At 34.6% G+C, this 22260-nt stretch overlaps 1 protein-coding gene across 1 annotated transcript; it reads left to right on the forward strand.

Moving 5' to 3' along the window:
- On the forward strand, positions 1 to 8859 carry LOC140445617 (uncharacterized). Its single transcript, XM_072537813.1, has 2 exons — positions 1 to 510; positions 8318 to 8859. Exons 1-2 carry the CDS (start codon positions 169 to 171, stop codon positions 8768 to 8770), a joined length of 795 nt encoding a protein of 264 aa, XP_072393914.1. The 5' UTR covers positions 1 to 168; the 3' UTR covers positions 8771 to 8859.
- Positions 8860 to 22260: the final 13401 nt, after the last annotated feature.

Consider the following 22260-nt stretch of genomic DNA (forward strand, 5'->3'; position numbering starts at 1 on the left):
GGTATGCTCGCTTTGTCTTGTGGTACCTCGCCCCGCTCTTGAAGGTTACAATTTATTATGATTATTTTGTATAATTTATGACTAAAAAAGGCTTTAAGCATTCCATAGTTAGGTTTTAAGTTAGTAAGTTACGGTTTGCTATGTGTATTTTATTTATTTGGATAAATAATGTCTGACTGGACGAATGATTTTACATACAAGTTTTTAGAGGCTTATCAAAATGAACCTATTTTGTGGAATCCATTACATGCATCTCATAAAGATAAGAAAAAAGTTAACGATGGTTGGATTCGCTTGGGCCAGAACCTAGATATTCCTGTAGCCATTTTAAAAAAGAAAAAGGATTCCTTGAGAGCAACTTTTAGACAGCAGTTCCGAAAAAAGAGAGACTCAATAAAATTAGGTAGTACCGATGTATATAAACCTGTATGGTTTGCATATGAACTTATGGAGTCTTTTCTGGGAAATATCTATGAATGTGACACTACCGTCAAGACTGAATATTTGGAGGTTTGAATATTGTGTTAAACTTATTAATTTTATTTTACTTTATATGGAAAGAACAGTTTTTATGATTTAGCTACTTGTATACATAATAATAAGAGGCGAAGATAAATATTATAAAAATATAGTAAATATTTTTCTCATTATTCAAAGTTGTAGGTTAAATTTGACATAGCTATGATTATGTACACTTCACTTTTTCAGTTGTTTCTAGTTTTTTTGGTAGAAATTGCACAGATCATTTATGTCGTAGGTAAAAGTAATTTAGATGAATCGTCTCTACTTAGCTTTGAAATAGTAAGGCAATAATGAAAAAAATGGGTTCTAATTTGAGTAAATTTTATGGTATAATATTTAATTTCCCAAAATTTCAAAGTATATTGTTCAGAATCACTCATTCTTTCCTTATATTACATGCATTACTGTATGTTTTACATTGCCACTCATAAACGGTTGTTAGATAAGTTTAATATGTATAATATTTCTAAACATTAACAACTTACCCTATGATCTTTCATATTTTAATCTACCAATACCAAGTTATACCTTATCTATAAAAAATATTACCAACAAAAGAGTGTAGACCATTCTTTGTTGATATTCTTTCTGTAACATTTTTGATGATTCAAACCATAATTTCCCATATAAATAATCTCTCATATGAACTATATTTATATTGTTTATACTAACACATTCCCAGAGTTATATATAGGTCCTATTGTTTATTTATAAAGTAGAAATTTCTTCCACAGGTAGGCTGAAGTTTATTTTATATTATCAGATAATATAAAATATCAGTTTTTTATTGTTATATAAAATGAATTTCCATCAAGTAACAGTCAAAACCATCACTTACAATATAAAATATGTTTTTAATATTGTAGCGAGGGTTTTCCCTTTGATTATTAGATTTGATTTGCTGTTCAGAGTACTTTGTACCTCTTCAGTAATGTTCCGTACTATGCAAAAGCAACAATTTTGTTAGGTATATCATAAAATAATACATACCTATATGTCACATGTAGAATAGTTCTTTGCTTGAACCCAAACCACTACTTATTTATTGTATAAAACCTACCCTTCGTAAAATTTTGGAATATTGGTTAAAATATGATCATTTTTGTTTATGTATTGCTAGATGCTATATGCTAGACTTTATTTAGTCTTGTTGGTCTTGTTGGTCTAACAATTTTAAATGCCATTCTTAGAGCATTAAAGAATCCAAATTATTGTATTCAACACCCATTTTTTGTTTGAATAATTACATGGTTTAACTATTTTAAGTAATTTTTTTTGGTCAATTTTTTGTTCAATAATTATAGTATAAATTCTCAATTTGGAAGAGTGATGTCATCGTTTGAAGGCGGTGAAGTGGGGAAAGACGTATGAAGATTCAGTGGCGTACACTCACTTTTATTTCAATGTTAATTATATTATATTTTTAAATATTGTTTGTTCGAAATAAGTCACAATATATTTATTTACAGGTTTTTACTGACGTTTCGATCTCTTTTTCAGACCTTGTTCAAAGATATAAATGATAGTTATATTTATTTTATTTGTTTTATTATAATATATTCATATAATCCTTTTATTATTTGTTTTCTATTTTTTTTCTAACTTTGAAAACGGTCTCTGGAATACAGGAGAAACACTGAATTAAACATGTAAATAGATATATTGTGGATTATTTCCATTTTCCCTTGAAATGCCACAAGCAAAAAGCTATAAAAAATAAATATAGGTACCATTTTTATATTTGAAAACGGTCTCTTTATATAGAGATCGAAACGTCAGTAAATTAAACATATGAATAAATATTTTGTGACTTATTCCCTTCAGTCTCCTAAAAATACAGAATGCCACAAACAAAAAGTTTGTCGCGGAAGTTATGTTAAAACGTCTTTTGACGTGACCCGTCCTTAAAGAGTTACACAATTAATTTTTTTTAAAACAAATTTTAAGATAGTTTCCACACCGCCCTAGAGGTATGTCTTGTGGCGCGTTACTTTTTTTAAATGAGTGTTTGCCAAGAGCCATATTGTCCCATTAAATAAAATGAACAAAACACAAACAGTATAAAACAAAATAAAATCCTATGAAACAAAATAAAATTCTATAAAAACAAATTAAAAGTAATTTTTGATGTAACAAAACATTGTACACACTATTTAAACACAAACACTATACACACTTACTAAGTTCTTCTTTTTTTCTTCTTTCTCTTTCCTCTTTCTTTTTTTTTGTTTTTGGTTTTTTTATGCTGATGTTCTTACTAAACTATTAGAAAATATGCGCTGTCCAAATCTGAAGATGCAGTTCTGCTATCGCTGTCATTATCTACACCTGGTGTAATTATAATTGGCTCTAGTAAAACTTCGATATGAGTGTCAAGTTCCCACATACGATGTTCTTCTTTATGTGGCCTATACATTTAACTCATTTCTCTGGAGTTACATGGAGGATTGCCTGAATCAAAAGTTCCTTAATTTCGTTTAATTTGAACGTTTTGTTATTTCGTGCTACTTCTCCTTTCGCGTCCCAGATAAGTTCAATGGGATTAAGTTCGAAATGATAAGGTGGTAGATGCAGAACTTTGACACCATAATCTTTTGCAGTTTCATCCACAGCATATTTAAGATATTCACTTTTCCTTAACCGTGCAATGTCAAGTAGCTGAATTTTGAGCATTGATTCTTCGTATGCAATCTTCTTTTCTGTAAGCCATTCTTGAATTCCCCCTTTCCGCCATGCCGTCGTTGGTAATTGTTCTAGTCTGCGGCTATGATATGGCGCATTGTCCAAAGCAACTACAGACCCAGGTTCCAATTTTGGTAAGATTCTCTTAAACCAGCTCTCAAATACTTCGGAAGTCATTTCTTCATGATAATCACCTGTTTTTTTCGACTTAAATTGAAGCAAACCATCATCAAGGAACCCTGTATCACTTCCTATATGGATGATGATTAAACGCCGTCCCTTTCCTGATGGAGCTTTTAATCCTGTAGATAATCCTTCTATAAATGCTTCGCGTTTACTTTTGACATTTAAATCTTGCGCCAAACTTTTCCAACTGTATGACATTCGTTAGTCCAGGTTTCATCCAAATAATATATTTTGCGTCCAGCGCTGCGAATTTTGCGTATTTCTTCTAAATATTTTCTTCTCCACAGAATAATTTAATTTTTTTCTAATAGCATACTTTTTCTGTTGCGTTTTACATATCGAAAGTTCATTTCGCGCATGGTTCTGATTAAGACCCTACGAGATATCTTGGGTAAGTAATCATCGTTTGTGAGCTCTTAAGAAATTTTTTTCAGTGTTAGAATTTCACTCCGAAAATAAAATGAATGCATTTTTCGACGTATAATATTCCTTGTCTCGTCATCCAAAGCAGTAATTTTCCTTCCTCTAGTTTTACCTTTTTCTTGCTTTTTATTTTCCGATGTATTTTTAAGTACACGATAAATACAGCTAACGGATACTTTTGTTAAACTACTACAAATGTCGACCGCTTGGCTACTTTTGGAGGTTAACATTTCCGTCTCTTTTGCGGCTTTTCATTTTTGGAATCAACAATCAACAACAATTTGGAATCAATAATCACAGAATATAACTAAAAATTCACTATAAACCAAAACTCCAATAAAACTCAAATCAAATAATCATAGAATATAACTAAAACTTCACTATAAACCAAAACTCTAATAAAACTCAAACCAAATAATCACAGAATATAACTAAACATTTACTATAAAATGACAAACTATAACACTCGTATTATCAATAACACGTTTTATCAATAACACAAACTTATCACATAAAATATACTCACATGCACTACCCTCAGAAACGACAATGTAAATGAACGATTGTTGATTTCTTGATCGGCACTTGCTCGGCCATAAAATAACAAAAACGAGTTTTACAGCTATCTGTGGGTCGGAATTGTAGATCGGAGTTCCGTCGCTAATTCCAAAATTGCCAAACGATTGAAAAATAATGTTTTAAAATATCGATTTTTATTTTATAAATTTAAATATGTAACGAAACGGAACATATAAATAAAATTTATTTCATTACAATTTTGTGCTTAATTTTTTACTATTGAAAAAATCATGTTTTTTTGGTATTTTTATGACGGTAATAATGGCTGCGTGGAGGAATACAGGTTTTGTATGACCATAATTACTACTTGTGAACAAGAATTGGCTACACTGTACGACAACTCCTGGTCAAGTCTTCTATAGAGAAGCACAAATAAATATACTACTTTATATATTCTGTAATTTTTCTTATGAGAAAACGCAAATTGCAATTGAGAAAACGGGTAGTTTTCAAGGGCCGCTGTGTACATTTAAATTTGAGGATATTCGGCGTTTAAACGATGAAATCACTCTTCTAAATTGAGGATTTATAGTATAGTTAGTAACAAGGAATTTGTTATAATTCATGAGGTGGTTTTCTTGTTTTTGTAATCATAATACCTTACTCTTCTTTCTATACCTTAGCATATACTTAATCATTGTTCCTAATGCGATATTTTACTAGAGTTAATACATTTCCAAGTGTATGACATCTTTTTTTTAATTATTCCAAGCTCAAGTAGTATTTCTGTTCCTTAGAATTGAAAGGCAGAAGTCACATTCACTTTGTTTTGCAGTAGATCAAAGTTGGTGCTTTTAATTGGTACACCATAATTTAAAATGCCTTTAAAATCATCAAATGATGTTGCAGCTTTATGTTTTTAAAGAAAGTGGTAAAGCATGCTTTGTATTTTTGTTACAGTAACATAATCAGCATTAAGTTGTTTTGTATTGCAATAATAAATAATTTAGGACTACAACCTTTTTTGTTCTGTTGTATGATATTAATAAAAAACAGGACAACCGCACTTTTGATTTTTTTTTTAAGAATTATAGAAGGAATGGTAAATAGAAGGTACCCATTCTATTAGGTGGTTATATTTTGAACTATTAATTGGAATTGATTTTTCATTATTTATTTGGTCCAATATCTTTGGTAGGAGACCATCGAGAGAATTTCTAATTTTCCTTTTAAAATTTCCTTTGGAAAATGTTGTTTTATAAAACATAATGCCAGGGTAGTCTCTTTCTTCAAATGCACAATTTTAGAGGATAGAAAGGGTTCATTGTCTGTATTCCGTTTCCTATTAATAACAAAACTTGTCAATTCTTTGCCCATTTTTTCAAAGTTGAAAAAGTCACTTGTTTTCAGCTCATAAACAATAAGCGGTTTTAAAGAACTGCAGATCCTTATAAACTGGGCCCGTTCATGGGGTACATAAATACTCATTGTAGGCAGTCTTTTCTTCTTCCTCTCAATTAGTGCATGTATTGTGTCCACTTCGTTGTGTGTATGCCCCTTGAGTAAATATTTATGATGAATTCTAACTACTGAGGTATTGTGGACAGCCCACATATACATACAAAATAAAAAAAATCGGTTTTCGCCAGAGTAGTTGTCTGACCAAAATGTTACCTCTCCTGTTGTAGAAGGTAATTTTTTTAACCACATTATTACAGCAGAAGCTATCTCGTTGCCACCCCTTTTGCAATAGACTCGTCCCACATGAAGCATGAACCTTCAGCAGTACTATTATTATAGACAGTAACATTAAATGCTAACTTAACCATAACTGCTTTAAATAAAACGATTTTCCATTAGTTAACATAGGTGTGGGGAGATTTTTGCAAATCCATCATTGCTACGACTTCTTTTAACTTCCGCTTGCATCTTATCCTGCCTTTTTAACTTGTATCTGTTTTCAGCATCATTCAAATGATCTGTCTTTTTCTTTAAAATATCTTTAACTCCATTAAGATCAGCCTCTTTTCGCTTATTTTCAAAACTGCCACAGGTATCACATGTATCAATGTTAGGGGGTTTGAAATGAAAGTTGAACTTGGTAGAAAAAAATTGCTGGTACATATTTTTTTTTATGGCAAGTTCTTTTGAATAGGTACTCCTCATTAATCTAAATATAATTTGTACATTATTGTTACATTTAGTTTTGGATTTAAATATTCTCTTCCAGACCTATTGCGACAATAATGACTTTCAATTTTTGGAAAACAATTTATGTGTTCCATAACCAATTATTTTACCTTTTCTGGAATTTGGTGGTTCCAGTAATGGTTTGGCATCATTAATTTTCTTCTTCATTGAATTTCTGACTATTTTCTCAGAGATGGCACGTGTAGTTAAAAAAATGACTTGCACACCCTTGTTTTAGATCCGTTTGAGAGTTGAGCGTGTAAGTGTTAAGAATGCTGTCTTCGGTCCTTTTGATTGTCATTTCTTGGACGTCTTCTGTTAACAGTATCCACATAAACTGCTTGTGCAATAAATAGTCTTCTATGGTCCCAGTCTGTCTGGCTTTTCCGGAAACGATTAAATATATGCGTTCTAACATTATCCTGTATATTAGTAGTACATTTAAACCTACATAATCTATTGTATGAAAGATCTACTTTAGCTTTTTTCAATTTATTTTTAAAACCTACATATTCCTCTCCTTATCGTCTCTTCTCCTTTGTTACGTTACGCTTCCAATTTGAAGGCTTCTGCTTTCTCTTTCTAGTTTTCTTTATCTTCGCTATTTTCTGTCTCTGTTTTATCTTCGCTATTTTCCTCGTTCACTTTAACACTGTTATTTATGTTCAGTTTTTTGGAAAGCAACTTTCTGTAATCATGTTCTTGAACACAGGTAATGGTTGTATGTTCCTCACAATCATCACTGATACTGCAATTATCTGGTTCATATGTTATGTCATCCAGTTTTCAGAATATCTACTACAAGAAAGTTCATCAAATATGTTTTCACTCTCAATTTCTCATCCACTGAGAAATTTTCATTGGCAACATCATTAAACATAACAGGCTTTAACTGACAATAGGTTTTATGGTTCTCATGCACAGAAACATAGTTTTGTTCATTAGATGAATCAAATTCAGGCACATAAGTAGAGCGAACATCAGGAATGTCTGAAAAATAACAATGCTTTAATTATCGCGATACTCCTTAAATAGTTTTATTAATAACTAAGCTCTTGTTATTAAGCATGGAAAAGTAGATTAAACTCTGCAAGATATTACACTTCACAACAATTGTGCACCTACTGTAAGTTAGTAATGTCTAGAAAGAATAGGCACAAAATGTTCAGATTTTCAGATTTTCACAGTACACTGAAAAAAGTTCAGTTACCTTCATTGTTTTCTTGTAAACACATTACCACCTTCATTACTCTTGATTCAGCCATTTCTGGTTGTTCTTTATTATCACATTAATCTCGATAAAGAAAAAATTACTTTTATCTATATACCATGCAAAAACATCAGCTTATAACCTCAATTTTTACACAGCTGACAGGCGGTTGTCCATGGAGATTGGACTAATGTCTTTTTAAGAATTAGTGTGCCATGCAAAAAAGACCGATGTACCGCATAGGGCTTTTTGCAACAAATATTATAGTGGACATCCGACTTGTAATTTTAGTAATATTTCCTGGACAACCACCTATTAAGCATCATTCGAAAGATAATACTTTTAAGTGTATTATTGGCTGCATATCTCCATTTACTGTGAAAATGGATCTCAGCACTTTTAATTCTAACGAACAGCTTTACATTTTAATATGGAATCATCTTTTAGTTGTGTAATCTTCATTTCAAGTTTTCTGATACGATTTCTTCTTATATCTTGAGATATTGTAGTTTTTTTTACAACATTGATTTATAAACAAATAATAGAATTAGTAACAGAAAAAATATTAAATTTCCTACTTTTTAGATGGGAAAATATGAAGCCAATCAAGGAGACACTCAAAGTTTCTCAGACAGTTATAAAGATTATGAATCAGATGAAGAAAGTAAGTATCAAGTCCTAGAGGCAACAACAACTGAAGCATCCACAACTGTAGCTGCAATCCAACAGCCATCCCATCAACAAGAACAAACAACAGAACTTCAGGGAGCAGTGCAACAAATGCAAGAAGATTCGTCATTAAACAATGTTTTGAATAAAAGGCTGATGATGGGACACATAGATGAAGATGAATGCGAGCTCTATGCAAAAATATTAGCGAAAAAATTAAGAAAACTACCTGAGGAAGAACGGCAGATAATGATGTATGAAATTGACGGATTGTTTATCAGACGTTCTTATACGTTAGGTAATCTTAACGTTGTATCATATCAGACTGTAGATCTTAATAATGTATCATCCACTCCTTTAACAAAATAGGTATATTTTTTTAAATTAGTTATTTTATAAATAACTTTATTATTTACCTTTTTTTATTTAAAAATATTGAATAAAGTATATTCATCTAATTAGGTATTTTTATTTCCAATTTTGCACAACACACTCATGCCCAAAATTAAATTTTTATCAAAACGAAATCAAAACTTCAGAATGAAATAAAGAGAGGATGTTTTTAATAGCAATGTACATTTTCCTTCTTTTTTCTTTGTAACTGTCTTTTTTGACCTATGGATATATCATACGCTGGGCAATGAAGGACACAATATTTCATAAAACATTATTTATTTTAAACTTTTTACAACGTGTGATATTTGACAACACAAATGAATATAATACATTCATACAAATGAATTATAATAAAAAGAAAATTATGGCCAACCAACCAACCAGAAGAATTAATAATTACAATTGCACAAACAACTATAGAACAAGTAAAAGAATATGTATATTTGGGACCACTAGTTAAATTAAATAAAGAAAATCAGACCGGAGAAATAAAGAGAAGGATACGGTTGGCTTGGGTATCCTTCGGAAAACTTTCCTATATACTAAAAAATAGAAAATACCCCCAATATTTAAAAACAAGAGTCTTCAACCAATGTATACTTCCTGTTCTCACTCACCTAAGAAATACTTGCATCCGCAACAAAACAAAAGTGACCGATGTATTAACGCAGATAGCAAGACTTAAGTGGAAGTTCGCTGGACATACCATAAGACAGAAAGACGGCAGATGGAATAAGATGATTATACACTGGAGACCATATAGTTACAAACGAAAAAGAGGAAGGCCACAAATGAGATGGTCAGATGACTTAAAGAAACACGCAGGCCCGAAGTGGATACAAACTGCCTACAATAGAGAGACGTGGAAGAAGGAAGAGGAGGCCTATGTCCAAAATTGAACAGCAAGGGCTGTATAGATAGATAGATAGATAGATATTTGACAAAACATTGCTCGGGATGAAGCCCTACATTACATTTAATGCATATATATTTGGTACACTTACCACATTTGCCGCACCTTCGTTGTTTTTCAATTTTGTGCTCCAAATGACCCACATTATCCAAACTAATTTCGTCATTAACATGTTTTGAAGATTTTGGACGTACTCCACGTGTCGTTGGAATATCTGGAGATGTCATCAGGGCCTCCACGATTCGCCCGTAAAATTCCAATAAAGAAATTGCCCCAATGTTGCGGTAAAGAAGCCACATGTTGACTATTGTACCATTCAAGCTAAATATAAATATCGTCCAATATCTCGATAGAGATATTAGCTTATCGAATAAGTCTACACCACCCGTTCCCTTGTTATACATTTGCACAACGTGTGGTTGAGGGTCCACTATAATTTTTCTTCTGGAAATAAATGTCTTTTCTGGACCATCTGTTAAGTATAGTTTCCTATAGTAAATATTTCTGGAGTTGAAATATTAGTTGTCATAGTAACTTCATTATTGTCATTCTAGCCAACAAGAGTGCGTTGCTGTCCTTCGCTATGTAGAGCGTGGGAAGTACAACGAATTTGTTTTTTTATTTCTTTGAGTGGGGCTCTTGCAATCCTGTCTTTTCTAATTGTGCTGATACAGTGTATCTTTGGATCTCTCAACCTTGTCAGTAAAGGCAAAGATGTAAAAAAATATCAATGTAGATAACATATTCTTGTGGTAAAAATCCTGTACACGGCTTTTCGGTTAAGGAACTTCATAACGAGTTACCTTGTAATTTATCTCCACTTTCAGTATAGGGATGAAATTTTGCAAGGTAACCTTTATTGGTCGTAACGCACCAGAATTTATATCCGTAATAGATGGGTTTTCCTCGAATAAACTGCTTCATTGAATGGTGTCCACGCCTCCATGGCTTCGTCACTGAAAAACTTCCGTTAACTGGCGGAAGGTAATGATGAAAACGTTCATTTAGATGGTCAATTAGGGGTGGAACTTTGAATGCTTTATTGGTTTGTTGGTACAACGTATTATCGTTAAAATGTAAAACTCTATGAATCTGTTCAAATCTGTTTCGACTCATAGTATTACTAACTGAATGTGAGTGAGAGTCCCCTCGACATTCCCAATACATTCTCTTAGAAGGCAATGGGTGGTATCCAGAGAGAATGAGGATGCCAAAGTATTTATATAAATCATCAACGGACAAAGAGAAAGGGCAGGATGTTTTTGAAGCGTACTTTACTGTTTCTTTAAAAAGATAGTCTATGAATTTTTCATCAAAAAATAATTTAAACACATTGATTGGCTTCAAATTTTGTTGTTTCCATTTATTTAGTATAGGTACCTATGAGGTTCCATATTGTTTTTAAAAACATCATTTATGGCTTCTTTTTCCAGTTTTGTTTTCTCCCCACTTACGATGGATTCTTTTCATAGATTTTTCTGTTTTCAGAATCATGTGAAATTTCTGCAACCTTCCTTTTTCTTTTGTTACATGATTCGTGAGTTTCAGTCACAGTTTTATTTGACAGCACCGTTTTCTCAATTGCTGTATTTTTTTCGAGAAACAGTTGTAATATCCATGCTTTGAGATAGTGTACCTCGGCCAATACTTTGAAAAGTGTAATTGAATTGGTCTTCCTCATCACTTCCAGCATTATCTCTGCCAGAATCATTTCCGTCATTTAGATAATGCACTGGTCTAGTGACTATCGAACCATAAGCTTAATGTCACATACCTTGAAAATTTTGATGAAAATTATCCACGCCAGAATTCACACTAAACTGGAGCTGGATATTAGTGACACACAATATGGGTTCTGCAATGGTATGGGTACCAGAGAGGCACTATTCTCCTTCAATGTGCTGACGCAGAGATGTTTGGATGTTAACCGTCCTCTTTACGTCTGTTTTATAGACTACAATAAAGCGTTTGATAAAGTAAAACATGACCGACTCATGGAAAGTCTAAAATATGAAAACCTAGATGAAAGAGATTTAAGGCTAATAACAAACCTTTATTACGATCAGCGAACAATAGTACGAATTGAAAAAGAGACATCTGAAGAAATGGAAATAAAGAGAGGAGTCAGACAAGACTGCATACTATCACCTCTATTATTTAACGCTTATTCTGAAGAGGTAATTCGAGAAACTTTGAAAGATAAAACAGTCGGCATAAGAGTAAATGGAGTCTTAGTTAACAACATCAGATATGCAGATGATACAGTAATAATAGCCGATAGTTTACTTAGCTTTAGATAAGACCTGGAAAGACTCGTAAGTAAAATGGTAATGTGTAGTAGGGAGTACGGACTCTCGCTCAATATCAAAAAGACGAAGTTTATGAAAATTTGTAAAAACAACCATACTACTAACGAAATCTTGACAGTAGACGGCTAGCAAATCGAAAGAGTAAAAAAGTACACTTACCTAGGAACACTTATAACAGAAAATAATGACTACACTGCAGAAATCAAAGTCAGAATCGAAAAAGCACGTTCTACTTTTATGAAAATGAAAAAGGTCCTATGTGGCAAAGATTTAACATTAGCTCTTAAAGTACGCCTAACAAAATGTTACATACCTACACAGTATACTATACTATGGAGTGGAATCATGGACGTTAAATCTAGACATAATGAGACGACTTAACGCCTTTGAAATGTGGACCTATAGAAGAATTATGAGGGTTTTCTGGGTAGATAGAGTTACGAACAATGAACTACTGAGAAGTATAGGTAAAGAGAAGGAAGTTGAACTTACAATTAAAGAAAGAAAGCTACAGTATCTCGGACATTTGATGCGGGGCGAGAAGTATGGCATCCTGCGACTCATAATGCAAGGAAAGATAGATGGCAGAAGAAGCATCGGAAGAAGACGAATTTCATGGCTCAAGAACCTGAGAGAATGGTTTGGATGCAGCTCAAAACAACTTTTCAGAGCTACTGCCTCAAAAATTAAAATAGCTATGATGATTGACAACCTCCGTAGCGGAGATGGCATCTGAAGAAGAAGAAGATAATGCAACGTTCGTTCCACTGGTCAATTTCCTGAACCAAAGTATAGTCATCTTCTAAACTCTCATATATTTTTAACAATTCTTTTGCATCTTTAGGATTATTAGGATTATATTTTTTCGTCTTTTTTTCTAAAACAGAAACAATATTGATTAGTTAGCAATGATTGCCCAGCGTATTATATATCATACGCAAGAATTAAAAACCTTCAAAATACTCACCAGTATAAATTTCAATACTATTTATATCACTATTTGATATCTAGAAGCCTTACTAAATGAACACTACAAAAGATTTTTCAAAACAAGTCGAAAGAATCCTACAAACTCTCCTAAAATGCAACCGGTGAACTATAATATAATCTAAGAAAACTAATCACCTTTTAACGCCAAGCAGTTATAAATTTCTAATGTTATGATAAACAGTTACTTTTAACATCTACTCTGTAACCTATATTAGAAAAACAACTAATGTTTACTTTTTTCTGACTAGTAGATGGCGAAATATTAATTTTATATATTAAATATTACATAAAATACAATCAATGAAATTATTTTTTTAGTTACTAATACAGCAAGAACCACGATTTCTGGCCTTCCATTTTTCTGGCCTGAGGTTTTTTCCTTTTTTTCTGAAGCTGTAAACCGATTGTATTGCAACAAATTGGGGCTTGTTGTACATCTTCTATTTATTCATGATACCCATTCCTGAATTCTCGAACCCTTTACCAGCTTGTACAGATTTTGTGGATTAGTAGCATATCTTTTTGGAGCCACTTGACAGTCTCCAAAAAGTCTTTGCCGTTCTCTATCTGCTGCTTGCTATGTTGCTAAAGCTATCTTGCTAAAGAAAAATAAAACCCCAGGTATTTATTCAATACCAGGTAAACTAGGTTACTACAGTTACTAGGTAACAAAGTATTACATATCATCCATTCTATCAGTGTCGCTGTTTGGAATTCAGGAAAATGGCCATCTGATTGGTGTACCTCAATTTTTATCTCGCTACTCAAAAAAGGAACTACTACCAGATGTGTCACGAATATCACATGCTAGTAAAATCTTGTTGTATATCATCAAAAACACATTAAACACCTATCTACATTACCAAATACCCCAGGAACAAGCGGGGTTTGTAAAGGGTACCGGTATACGGGAACAAATCTTGAACCTGAGACAACTCATTGAAAAGTCTAGATTCACATCTCATGATGTAGATATGTGAATTGCAATAGTTATGCATGCTTCATTGATTACCATAAAACGTTCGATACAGTAAAACACGATAAGCTGATAGAGATATTAACAAATATTGGAATAAAAACATGTGATCTAAGAATTATTAGCAATCTTTACTGGAATCAAACATCACCTATCCGTACAGAGGCAGGAAAATCCGATGATATCAAAATCAAACGTGGGGTCCGACATACTATCACCCTTACTGTTTAACATATAATATTGTTACGATAAATATCATGGCCTAAAATAACCGTAAATATATTATGACTAATTCTGTTTTGTTGTAGAAATTTCGGCGAAGGATCTAGACCCAAATTATGATAAATCATCCGACTAGAGGTGTCCAGGTAAGCCGATGAGACCGGTCTGAGCTTCTGGTTAGTTCGATGGGAGATCGCCGCCGTTCTCGAATAACAAGATTTCATATATAATAACGGAACTTTAATTAAAGAGGGTCAGTTAATTTTGATGACCCGCTCGCGATTTTAATTGTTACGTTCGCCTATATAAATTATGTATTATTCGTTAAATAAATTGATATAAGTTATCGTGCTTTTTAATAAATTAAAATAAGAACCTTTTAATAAAGACATTATAAATTAAATAAAGACATAGCAGTTAAATAAATTCACTACAAATGGTGTCGGAAGTGAAATAAAAGTAAATTAGACTTATAGTAATCAATCATAACGTGTTGTTCCGAAGAGAATATTTTTAAATCGTGAAAATGACGACGATTTATGAGCTGACAGTGACTAATTTAAGAAGACATCTTGAAGACAGAGAATTAGCTTCTACCGGAAAAAAGGCTGAGTTAGTCCAACGACTAAAGAACGCTTTGCTAGAAGAAGGACTAGATCCAGAGACTTATATATTTGAAGATGCTGTCATTTTGTCGATTTCGAAATTAGAGAACAAAGTTTCTGGTGACATCGCATCATTAGAGAACAAAGTTTCCGGCGACATCGCATCATTGGAGAACAAAGTTTCCGGCGACATCGCATCATTGAAGAACAAAGTTTCTAACGAGATTTCTTCTCTGGAAAGCAAAGTTTCTGCTAACATCTCTTCGGAAATCTCTAAAGTCACTTCTGAGATGTCTGCCCTGGACGATAGAATGTCTTCGTTAAAAAATCAAGTTGCTGCCGATATGTTGGCCTTCGAAGAAAAGATGAAAGAGATGGAAAGGAAGATGGAGGAAACAGGGACAGCAGAGAGAGGAAACAATCCAATTACAGTAGAGACAAAAGAAGACGAGACGAAATGTAAGTTGGAAACACGGCCGAAATTTGAAGGAAGTGGAGGTTCTGTCCATGTAAAAGTTCCAACTTTCGATGGAAAATCGTCATGGAACAACTACATGAAACAGTTCGAATCAGCCGCAAGAGCGAATGGATGGTCTGAAAAAGAAAAGGCTGTAAACCTTTCGCTAATTAAATTAAAATCGCTCTTCGAGGAGATGCCTTAGATGTGCTTCAGACCACAGCCGTAGAGGAGACCGATGATTTCGAACAACTCAAGAAGAGGTTAAATATGCGATATGGTCACGAAAATTTGGAGCATGTATATCAGTCACAGCTTAAAAATCGAAGACAAAAGAAAGATGAGGCTCTTCAAGAATATGAGGTAGATATTGCCAGATTAGTACGATATGCTTATCCAACAGCTCCCGAAGACATGATGGAAAAGTTGGCCGTTCAAACGTTTATTGATGGTCTTCGTGATCATGAAATGCAAAGAACACTAGGATTAGCTCGTCACAAGACGCTGGTTGATGTCTTATCCGCCGCCCTCGAATACGAGTCAGCTACGCAGGCCTCTGGCGGGTACAGTAAAGTTAGGACTGTAAAAGAGGAAGGAGATGAAGATAAACTTGACCAGCTCGTTAATATGATCAAAAACATGACATACAAGAAAACGAAGACCATCAGATGCTGGAATTGTGGCGAAATAGGACACGTACGAAGCTCCTGTAAGCACCCTAGGTACGACGCAAATCAAGAAACTCACCATCAGGAAAACTAGAACGGGTCAGCCTTAGGGGGACAGCTTCGACCCAGAACTTTTCCAAAGACCCTCTCATACTAATAGCTTCTTTGAAATGTCGTGAAGATAATGTATATGTAGATGGAGACATAAATGGTAAAAAGCATACGTTGTTGGTGAATACCGGAGCGACCAGAACCATTATACGCCCGACAGTTATAAACAGCCGAAAGAAACTGTTACCAACGAGGTTGCGACTACAGGTGAAAATGCCAACATTCATGGAGAAATCCAGGTACAATTGGGAATTGGAGCAGAAAAGTTAGTCCATACTGTTATAGTTGCTGACATCGAAGAGGATGTTATATTAGGAATGGACGTAATAAATATGCATGGATTCCAATTGGATTTTAAGAATAAGGTAATCAAAGTTGGCAACGAGGAAGTATTTCTCCATCCACATAATGACAACACTGTGCAAGCAGCCATTAAAGAAGATACAGTCGTGCCTGCGAGAAGCGAAACGATCTTAGTAGCGCGGCTACAGGGAATTGTGGACGAAGGGAGACCTGTTATGATGGAGCCTTGGAACCACGACGATGAGGTTGGCCGTGGAATCATAATTGGAAAGGAATTGGTGACTTTGGCTAAGGAAATTCCTGTGAGGCTTATCAATGTCAATGACTACCCAGTAACCATCAAGAAAGAGACAAAAGTAGGAACTTGTGTACCTGTGACATCCATAATCCGTCAGGCGACAACATCTGATAATTCCAACGACAAATTCGACCAAATGGTTGCAGTTGCAGGACAGTCTCTGAATCAGATTAAAAAAAGGAAATTAAGGGAATTTCTTCGGCAGTATCGTGATCTTTTCGCACCGAAAGGAGGAAAGACGGGAAGAACTACCGTTGTTAAGCATAAAATTGATACTGGTAATGCTAAGCCAATTCGTCAAACAGCTCGACGATTACCGCAGGCGAAAAGAGAGGAAGCTGAAACGATTGTTCAGGAAATGAAGAAAGACGGGGTGATAGAACCTTCTACGAGCCCATGGGTCTCTCCGGTGGTCCTGGTTAAGAAGAAAGACGGAACTACGAGGTTCTGTGTGGATTACCGTTTGCTGAACAACGTTACCAAGAAAGATAGTTATCCTCTGCCTCTGATCGATGACACATTGGACACATTGGCTGGGAGTAAATTATTTTCTACTTTGGATTTGAAGTCTGGATACTGGCAGGTAGAAATGGACCCAGTAGATAAAGAAAAGACAGCCTTCACCACAGGATCTGGATTGTGGCAATTCAACGTTATGCCATTTGGACTCTGTAATGCTCCTGCGACATTTGAGAGGCTTATGGAAAATGTGTTGAGAGGGTTATCTTGGAAAACATGCCTGGTTTATTTAGATGACATAATCGTCTTGGGAAAGACATTCGAAGAACATTTGAAGAATTTAGAAAACGTTTTTAATCGACTTAAAACTGCCCTTCTTCTTCTTAAAGTGCCTATCCGTTCCGGATGTTGGCGATCATCACGGCTATCTTTACTTTATTTATTGCAGCGCGGAGCAGTTCAGTGGTAGTCGTGTTATACCACTTTCGTAAATTTTGAAGACAGGAAATGCGTCTTCTTCCCGGTCCTCTCTTACCATTTACTTTCCCTTGGAGAATCAGCTGGAGACGGCCGTAACGTTCTTGATTTCTCATTAGATGTCCTAGATATTCCAACTTTTTAGTTTTGACGGTCATGAGAATTTCACATTCTTTCCCCATTCTATGCAGGACCTCCACATTAGTAACTCTGTCAACCCAGGATATACGTAAGATGCGCCTATAACACCACATTTCGAAAGCTTCGAGCCGATTCATAGATGCAACAGTCAGTGTCCATGCTTCCATTCCGTAGAGCAGAACTGTGAATATGTAGCAGTTCAATAGACGGCATTTTGTTTTTAATGATATGTCTCGACTGTTGAAAATGGTTCTCATTCTAACGAATGCTGCTTTTGCTTTTATTATTCGCTGTTTAATTTCTGTTGAGTGGTCCCATTGGCTATTTAAATTGGTGCCTAGATATGTATATTGCTCGACTCTTTCGATATTCTGTTGGTTGATTGTAAGTTGAGCGTTTAGTATTGGTTTTTTACTAATTGTCATAAATTTGGTTTTCTTTATGTTAAGAGCTAGTCCGTATCTGTTGCTGACTTCTGTTATGCGATTTGTTAATATCTGTAAGTCATTCAGATTATCGGCAAAAACTATAGTGTCATCTGCATATCTAATGTTATTCAACCATTCACCGTTTATTAGTATTCCTTTCGCACAACCGCCTAAAGCTTCCTTAAATACCCATTCAGAATAAATGTTGAACAACAATGGAGACAAAATACAGCCCTGTCGTACTCCACGTTCTATTGCAATTTTATCAGTTAACTGGTCTTCTATTTTGATTTTGGCCGTTTGATTGTAGTAAATGTTTCTGATAATTCTAAGATCTTTGTTGTCAATTCCAATTTCTTGCATTAGAGTCATTAATTTGTCATGTTTTACTCTGTCAAATGCCTCCTGGTAATCTATAAAGCATACGTATATGTCACAATTCACATCCCTGCATCTCTGAAATAGCACCTGTACAGCAAAAAGGGCCTCCCGTGTTCCCAGAGCATCACGAAATCCGAATTGTGTTCTTGTTAGTTGTTCCTCACATTTTGTATATATTCTTTTGTGAATGACCTTTAGAAATGTTTTAAGTAAATGGCTCATAAGGCTTATAATTCTATAGTCTTCGCACTTTCTCGCATTGGGTTTTTTTGGAAGATTTATAAAAGTTGACACTAACCACTCTTGGGGAACCACGCCCGTATCATATATACTGTTAAATATATTTGTCAACCATTTTATGCCATCATAGTCCATAAGTTTTAAGAATTCTGAGTGAAAATTATCAGGGCCTACTGCTTTACCATCTTTGGTGCTTTTGATGGCATATTTTACTTCTTCGACTGTAAATGGTGGTCCAGATTCGCAATTGGTGTTTGTTGTAATACTTCGTATATCTTCAAAAGTTTTTTCTACGTATTTAATCCAAATATCTCTTTTATGCTCTATTTCCAGTACTATGTTTCCCTGATTATCTGTCAGGAATCCAGTGTTCTTGTGTTTATATAAGCCTGCCGCTCCTTTAATCTTTTTATGGAGGTTAAATGAATCATGTTTTTGTTGTAATGACTCTATCTCTGTACACTTCGAGCTAAACCAATTTTCTTTTGCTATTTTAATAGCCCTTTTTATTTCGTTATTTATGTTGTAGTAATTCTTATTATCTTTAGCGTTTCTTCTGTCTTCCATCATACATAGAATCTCCTCCGTCATCCATTCCTTTTTATTTGTTCTTTTAGGTTTTAAGTATTTCTCTGTTATTTCTTGACTTACTTTGTGCAAATTTTCTAGTTCTTTATCTGTGTTATCTGTTTCTGTACGCACCCATGGTTTTTCTGTACGAGCCCACGTTTTTTCTTTTAGGCGTTTTTGTACCTTTTCCTTTACTGTTTTATTTTTCAGTTGGTTAATATCGTACTTCATAATTTTTGGTCTTTGAACTTTCTTTAGACTAAGTTTCATTTTGGCGATAAGTGGATTGTGGTCCGAATTTATGTCGGATCCCGGGTACGCTTTAACAGATGTTATAGAGTTTCTAAATCGTTTGTTGATAAGAATATAGTCTATTTGATTTCGTACTGTGTGATCTGGAGTATCCTGGGGAGATTTCCACATATATAGTCGTCTTGGAGGAAGATCATAAAAGGTGTTTGTCACTACGAGCTGTTCTTCAGTTGCAAATTCAATCAAACGGTCTCCGCGTTCATTACGTTCCCCTAGACCAAAGTATCCCACTAAATTTCCACTTTGTCCTTTGCCAACTTTGGCATTAAAGTCTCCCATTATTAGTATTATTTCGTTTTTCCGAATCCTTTTGACAATATTAGTAAGGTCATTGTAAAATTCTTCTATGATTTCTTCTGGGGCGTCCGCTGTAGGAGCGTATACTTGAATAATGTTTGTTTTTATGGGAGTTGTGTTTAGCTGAACTAAGAGCATTCTTTCTGATACAGGTACAAAGTGACTGACACAGTTGGCGATTTTATTATTCATAATTAGGCCCACTCCATTTATATGTTCGTTCTTAAGATTTCCTGAGTAGAATATTTTGTGATATTTGATAACTCGATATCCCGTATTTGTCCAGCGCATTTCGCTTATTCCCATAATATTAATCGAGAGTCTTTCCATTTCTTGAATAGCATTATAGATTTTTCCCGCCTGGTACATTGTTCTAACGTTCCATGTACCTATCTTTATGGCTGTTCGCAATACTCTTAGAGATCCATCATCTAGAATGTAGTTTGGTTCGTGAGGATTTCTCTTGATAACGACCTGGAAGGCCTCACGGTTTGAGCTAGATTTACCTTCCCTGCCGGATCTTGAATTTCGATTTTCATGATCAGTAGTCGGAAAAGTTTTTTATCACCATGATAATTGTACTAGAGATACTTACAAGAAGTCTTTAATGCAGTGGTTTCTCCTTGCCTTCTGCATCCTTATGCCGTTCACTAAAAGTCTTAGTTCCTTCGCCTTCGAAGCCGATTTCTCAAACTCCAGGACAAAAGAGTGCCCTAAGATCGCAGTATCACAGCCGCCTAACTCATAATGTGAGTGTCGCCTGTGAGTATCTGGAATTAAGCCTACAGGATTTTTACTTCCCACAGCCTTAATCCAGTGATGACATTACTGCTGCCTAATGTCATATCCTCAGTTGATCCGCGGGTACTTATTTGACAATGCCTTATTCGTACCTGTCCTGCATATCTGTAGGAACTTTCCCTATCAGCCATATGGGACGTGCCGTGTCGAGGTTGAGGATATCCCCCGCCCAGTCTGTCTTCCGTGAAGTACAGAAGAGCCCCTACTCAGTTCGGAGCTCCTCCTCCACGAAAGCGGAGACCGGCCACGGTAAAATTGCCCAATTGATGCTAAACCCCAAGAAGTGCCAGGTAGCTCAGGGTAAAGTCAATTATCTGGGTCACATAGTCAGTAAAGAAGGAGTGTCCGTGGATAAGGGAAAAATCGATTCCATTAAGGAATGGCCAAAACCAACTGACAAACATCAAGTGAGAAGTTTTCTTGGACTATGTACTTACTACCGGAGGTTTATTAAGAAGTTTGCAGATATCGCTAAGCCATTAACGCGACTTACAGAGGAAGCAAGAGAATACCGCTGGGATACAGACTGCCAAAATGCCTTTGAGACCTTAAAAAAGCATCTAATAACAGCACCAATTTTAGGGTATCCACTGCCAGAAGGAGAGTTCATCTTAGATACGGATGCAAGTAATGTGGGAATTGGAGGAGTGCTGTCTCAGATTCAAGGAGGACAGGAACGAGTCCTCGGATATTTTAGTAAAGTTCTTTCAAAACCTGAGCGGAATTATTGCGTCACGAGAAGAGAACTTCTAGCAGTAGTTAAATCAGTAAAGCACTTCTATCAATACCTCTATGGCAGAAAGTTTCTAATCCGAACCGACCATGCCGCCCTTAAGTGGTTGATGCAGTTTAAGAATCCAGAGGGTCAGATAGCCAGGTGGATCGAACGACTCCAAGAATACGATTTTAAGATTGAGCACCGTGCCGGAGTTAGCCACAAACGCTGATTCTCTTTCCAGAAGGGTGCCCAGTGGGTTTTTCGGTCAAAGTGGAGAAATAAAAGACAAAGAAGGTGGCTACTTGATCTATTTATTGAAGATGTTTCGCTTCCCAATCAGGAAGCATCATCAGTTTATCTAAAAAGAACAATATGAAAAACTAAACATCCATGGAAAAGTTATTATAAGTGTGTTACCTTAAAAAGATATGTAGCAGTCAAAGCTTATGATGGACATTATAATATTATGTTGTATAGACAATTATTTGGAACTGAATCCAGTTTACAAATTAACTCAACTTATCACAGCAAAAGATATGTGGTAATGATACATGTATATAAATAATATATATATATATATATATATATATATATATATATATATATATATATATATATATATATATATATATATATATATAAATACTTAATAAATTATATCAATATATCATTTACAAATATATATTTCTTTTCTATATCCTTTTTAATGTACATAAATCTCTCCAACGTCAAATAAATTACAACCTCGGAACTGGCACGCTTCCAACCATTGCATTTCCACGGTCCT

The sequence above is a fragment of the Diabrotica undecimpunctata genome, chromosome 7 (assembly GCF_040954645.1).
Source record: "Diabrotica undecimpunctata isolate CICGRU chromosome 7, icDiaUnde3, whole genome shotgun sequence".
Classification (NCBI taxonomy): domain Eukaryota; kingdom Metazoa; phylum Arthropoda; class Insecta; order Coleoptera; family Chrysomelidae; genus Diabrotica; species Diabrotica undecimpunctata.

Bases quoted from the DNA above. Each gene is read 5' to 3' on its own strand.
- LOC140445617 (XM_072537813.1), top strand. From the start codon at position 169: ATGTCTGACTGGACGAATGATTTTACATACAAGTTTTTAGAGGCTTAT. The intron at 511-8,317 runs GTTTGAATATTG...CCTACTTTTTAG, and splicing joins TCAAGACTGAATATTTGGAG to ATGGGAAAATATGAAGCCAA.